Raw genomic sequence first — 5,280 nt, forward strand, 5'->3', positions numbered from 1 at the left:
TGCGGTGTCTGTGACAGCCGGTGACCACGGGGTGGCAGAGCGCCGGCACGGTACGCGGGTGTCTGCGGGTGCGGCGGGACCCAAAGTCCGTGCGTGACGAAAGTCTTCGGACAGCTGGAATATATATATAAAAAATTATTTCTTCCATTATGACTTATCTCTTTTTCTTTTTTTTTCCTTCTTTTTTGGTTATTCTGTAACACATGATTCATGAGCAAAGCAAGTTGCAGATGAGTTAGTTACAATTCCTCCTCTGCTCCACCGGCTCCAGAAATAGAGAAGTCATTGTGGAGTAGAAACGGAGAAGTGCAGCGAAAGGAGGGTGTAACAGAGAAGGAACGAGGGGGAAGCGGAACAACTTTTTGCTGTGATGTTGAACTGTATTTTGGGCTGATTGTGTTCCCTCAAAGCATTTAAGTTAATTAATCTCACCTTCAAGCTGAGTAAAGAGTCACAATGCAACAGCCATTTCAGGGAGGAAATTAAAAAAAGCATAATATTAATGATTCAAAAGATTGATCAGGTATGATTCGGCATTTAACAATCCCTTTCCCAGCCCTCTCTTCTGAGCACCTGATACGCAGAATTGCACAGTGAAGGTTAAAGCACCCCTGCTCCTTCAGTGAAGAAAGATTTCGGTGCTTTATGTAGCTGAAAACAGTGTGTCTGTTTCTACCACAGCTTCCCTTGCGTTCGCTGCAGCGGCATAAACATACACATTTTAATTATCAGCCCAGGCTACTTTCTGAAGGTTATAGAACTAGTACACCTGAAATGTCATTAGTCTCACAGCTCTCCATAATATTTTAATAGATACCGCTCTCTATAACTGCAGAATCAGGAAGTCTTACTAAAATGTGTAATTTCATAATCCTGGCCCTAAGAATAAAATTGTGAACAGCCACTGGGAAATCTTTCCAAAACAATAAAATCTGCTTTGGAAAGAAAATTACATTCCACCCACTCCTGCCATAGCAAATGCTTTCCTTATGCCCAGAAGAACATAAAGGAACCAAGCAATTTCTACTACTCCAGTTAAGAATATAACCTGTCTGGCTTCCACAACACTACGTACAAGAAGGAGCTATCGCTTTCATGCTTTTGCCTCTCTATTACTGCAATGAACGCTGACAATACTGTTTATAGGAAATTCTGGAGAACATCTAGCAAAGCAAAGATAAATAAACCATAAATATCTCCAATTAAAATTAAAAAATAGTCCTGTATTTACTTGTACTGCTATAAAAGCAGCATAGCTCCACTTAAGTTAATGAAAACACACTAACCCAGCAGTGAGAAAGCTTTTAGCATGCCTTTTCAGCAGCATTAAAAGGATCAGAAAACCAAAATAGTCTACATGTAACAGGTTACTGTAGTTAATTTCCTACCTATTAAAAAAAAAATGTTTGTGGTCAATCCTTAATCCAGGTCTGAAAATGAATCAGATTATTTTTAAAACAAATCACATGGTTTGATGGCTTTAATCTTGCACCTTTACAGAAGCATCTTTGTGGGTGATTTTGTATCAGCCAGAATGTTTCATCTGACTGTGCCCTGGTGACTGACATCTAGGGATGTCTTATATTCCTCTTCATTTCTCATTAAGGAAATTGTTACTTGCTTCACAGGAATGCTGACTGTCCCTGGTCTGGAAGTTCCTTGCCACATCTTTTTAGGAAATGCCTTCAACTCCACAGATTTCCCTGATAATAGCACAGAGCTAGTTGAATGCTGCCAGCAACTCTTCACCAGGTATTAAGAAACTTTTTATGTCAGTGTAATTTAGGGTGCTCACATATTCTCTAGAAGTCTTATTTAATTTTTTGTATTATTTGGCTTTTTTCTTAGGCACTCACTTTCCAAGAATTTGCATCTTTTAAAGAAATGAGTATTTCAATGCCACTGAATTGATTTCCTTTTCTTGAGCTCCTCTCTGTTACATGTCAAACACACACAGAACCAACAGAGGACTCAATGAGTCTTCGTCCAAACCTGAGCTTCCCAAAAGGCTAAAGATAGCTTATCGCGTAAAGATTCAGTGGTCTGGCTCAGGTTCATCTCAAATATTAACAAAAAATGAACCAAATTTTCAAACTAACATAATGTTGACATATTGTCTGAGGATAACTCTAGTTGAAAAAAGGCAGGAGCTTTTTCTTCTGCGATGTATGATTCTGGCAGAAGATGACAGTAATTGTGCCTGTTTACACAGAAAACTGTACACACATTAGAAGCAGAAAAATATTCTGTGGTAAATTGTATTTGATAATTCTCTGTCCAAGATAGAGAAGAAAGAAATAATGATATTAAATGAGGAATATATTCAGACATATTTAACACTACCTCACAAAAAACCAAAGGTCTATGTATTTAGATTAGGGCAAGAACCTTTCAGATTCATCCTAAAGTGCTGCTTTTTTTTTTTCCATTTACTCAACTAATTGCCTTAGAAATAATTTACCTTTTTTCCATGCCATTGAAAACAGAAGAACTTCATCCTTCTTTTCACATTTCCCTTAGCAAAGATAATTCTCCAAGACTATTTGTCTACAACAAAAACATACAGTGTAAATGTAACAGTGATGTTTCTCTCAACAAAGTCCTCAAACGAGGAAATTTCTCAGAATTGTTTTGATTCCACTCGATCTGCCTTCACACCCCCTCACTAACTAAAACAGGGGGGTTGTGTGTGTATTAGAGAGTGTCCTTACACTGTCTTAGTATCAAGACTTGTGGCAATTTGAAATTTCTTATGATGTTTAACTACTCATGTTAGGAATCAAAAAGACAATTCTAACTTCAGGCGATTTTTCTTTTTCCCTGTACTCTTATTTTGACATTTCTTCTTCCATGCCTTAGCATAAAATGGGCATAAACACTACGTAAAGTGGCCTTATTTTTATGGTAACATTTTTAGATTTAGACTATTCACAAAAATGTAATTTTGAAAATTATTGATATTGGTATCAAGATCACCAGCTTCTGCCTGAACATCAGCATTTGCATAGCACTGCAAGGAATTTCTATTCTTGCAACCTGATGGTCTAAACAAGTTTATCATAACATTGAACCACAGTCAAAAACTTTTTTGCACAATAAAAATTATTTGTGATATTGGATACCTTCCTTCATTCATATTTCTTCATCACTCCAACCTTTTCATCATGTCACTAATTTTCACTCTACCAGATAGCTACAAAGAAAAGAACTCGCTCTGTTTTCACCAGTCAGTGTTGAGCAAATGCTTCAAAGATGCAAAAGCCTCGCACAGTGAAGTGAAACCCTCAGTCACGCTCAATCATGTCAGTTATCTAGGAAGACACACGCAACACACAAGGACTTTATACAGAAAACCAGGCATCAGCCCAATAAAAAGAGAGAACCTCTGGTCGTGGCACATGACTGGTGTTTGGAAAGTCTTCACTCTGTTTTGTTTCTTATTAAAATTTTATGGATTTAAAGTTGCTTTGCAGAAAGTGTGTGTGTGTGTCTGTGTCTGTCTGTGCGTGTGTGTGTGTGTGTTTGTTTACGTGCGTACTGTGTTCATGTGTGTGTGTATATATACACATACTACCTACACCAGGCAGGGGGAGAGGTGGGAAGAAGGGGAGAGATTCCCAGTAGAGAAAAGGACTTTATCTGATTTGTGCTTTTATCTTCTTCCCCAGTGTAGAAAATCCGCAGGAGATCTTCCCTGGTGGAAACTACAGCCTGAGTTCCTGGAAAGGATGTTGCCAAATACTGCATCACTCCACTTTTCATTGCACTGGGATTAAGCCTTAGTATTTTGGGGGGGATAGATCATAAATGAGAGCTGTTTTCCTTGGCAGAAAGATAATAAAGTATTTCCTTCTCCGCAACAAGTGTGGTCTCCCTCCCCCAGATTCATTCTCTATCTCTTACCAGCCCAATTCCTCTGACTTGCTTGGAATTACTCACAAATTAAACCAGGATAAATGTAAAAATGTTTAGATCTCTTCTCCCGTTACAGATCAGGAGAACACTTCTGCACCTGATTGTTCTGATTTAATTTCTACTCCAAAACTGATGAATCTATAGAATTAAACTGATGTAGACAAGAAGAAAATGAGATTCAGAGGTCTTGACTGCCACTTACAGAAAGTTGTGAACTAAAAATAATATCTGCAATTGCCATTCATTCCTACCAGTATTTCTGCTCTTTTTGACACCAAAGAAGTGGGTTTGTGACACCAAGATAAATGGCACTGTTCTCAGAAATCTCTGCAAATTTCTTCTGATAACTACAGCTGCACATGAACCGAGGTGCTAACTTGTGGTGCACCTCATCTGCTTGGTCACCGAAGCACCCAGATCAGAGACTAGCCTCTGTGTGCCCCAGTTTCTCTCCTGCCCACAGAGGTATCCAGGCCACATCTTGCTCCAGGAGGCAGGTCCCTCTTTAGAGATAGTTTCTATGAATGGAAACGTCCAAACTCCAAGGAAAGTCTCCTGTATCAATTCTTGTCAATTTTTGTTGTTAACAACTGTGAAAGTTGATCCTGGAGTTGCCAACCAGGAACGCAGGAGCAGTATTCCTACCAGAAACAACAGAGCTGTGCAGCGTATGAAATGTGGGTAATGTCAGGTCACAAGCTGACTACTCCCTGTGAAAGCAATGTTCACGGATCTCTAACAGCTCTCTAAGATCACCTTGAAAAGGAAAGTCTGTCGTGTTTTCAAGCTTCAGACCTTTCACGTACTCCAAACTAGGGAAGTTTTTTATGGATCATTGTGAGGAAGATTGTGATAAATTCCTATCCTATGATATTGTTAATGCCAGTCTTCAAAAAAAAGCTAAGAACTGAAGTACAGGAACACCAGAAAATCCTGACATACCCTCCAAATACCACTTGTGCAGATGGAAATGAACCAGTCTGTTCTGATTAAATAATAGCTTAACTTTTCAATCTTCCATTAATTATTGCAGAATCTGTTCTAAGAAATCCGGGTTCATAAACTTAGCTGCCAGTACAGATATTTTCAAAGTGGGTTTAGTGGAAAAGATGCTAGTTGCTTGAAAAATTCAGTTTGTTAACTTTATCCTCTGAAAAATTGTAAACGCCAATATTATTACTACTTGTGATTTTTTAAAGTGGATTTCATACTGCTAGGTGTTTTTCTTTGACTCCTTTATAGCAAGATTACATGGAAGGCATTTTCGTCAGAGGTTATGTTGACATTGCTCTGCGTGTTCTTGGTCAAAGAGGTTGCCCCCAAAAAGGAGTGAAAGCAAAAGGGGATTTCTAACAAGTACCGTCC

At 38.6% G+C, this 5,280-nt stretch overlaps 1 protein-coding gene across 1 annotated transcript in view; it reads left to right on the top strand.

Annotated features, from left to right (window-relative positions):
• Nucleotides 1-3,783, top strand: part of SLC28A3 (solute carrier family 28 (concentrative nucleoside transporter), member 3) — a gene marked incomplete at its 5' end in the record, with an annotated part of 13,963 nt that extends 10,180 nt beyond the window's left edge. The window contains 2 exons of the mRNA XM_010141882.1: nucleotides 1,608-1,752; nucleotides 3,669-3,783. Of these exons, the coding sequence (XP_010140184.1) occupies nucleotides 1,608-1,752; nucleotides 3,669-3,783 (260 nt within the window). The remainder of the gene's footprint in view (nucleotides 1-1,607; nucleotides 1,753-3,668) is intronic.
• Between the last annotated feature and the right edge of the window lie 1,497 nt (nucleotides 3,784-5,280).

This window comes from Buceros rhinoceros, unplaced genomic scaffold (assembly GCF_000710305.1).
Source record: "Buceros rhinoceros silvestris isolate BGI_N320 unplaced genomic scaffold, ASM71030v1 scaffold9638, whole genome shotgun sequence".
In the NCBI taxonomy this organism is placed as follows: Eukaryota; Metazoa; Chordata; class Aves; order Bucerotiformes; family Bucerotidae; genus Buceros; species Buceros rhinoceros.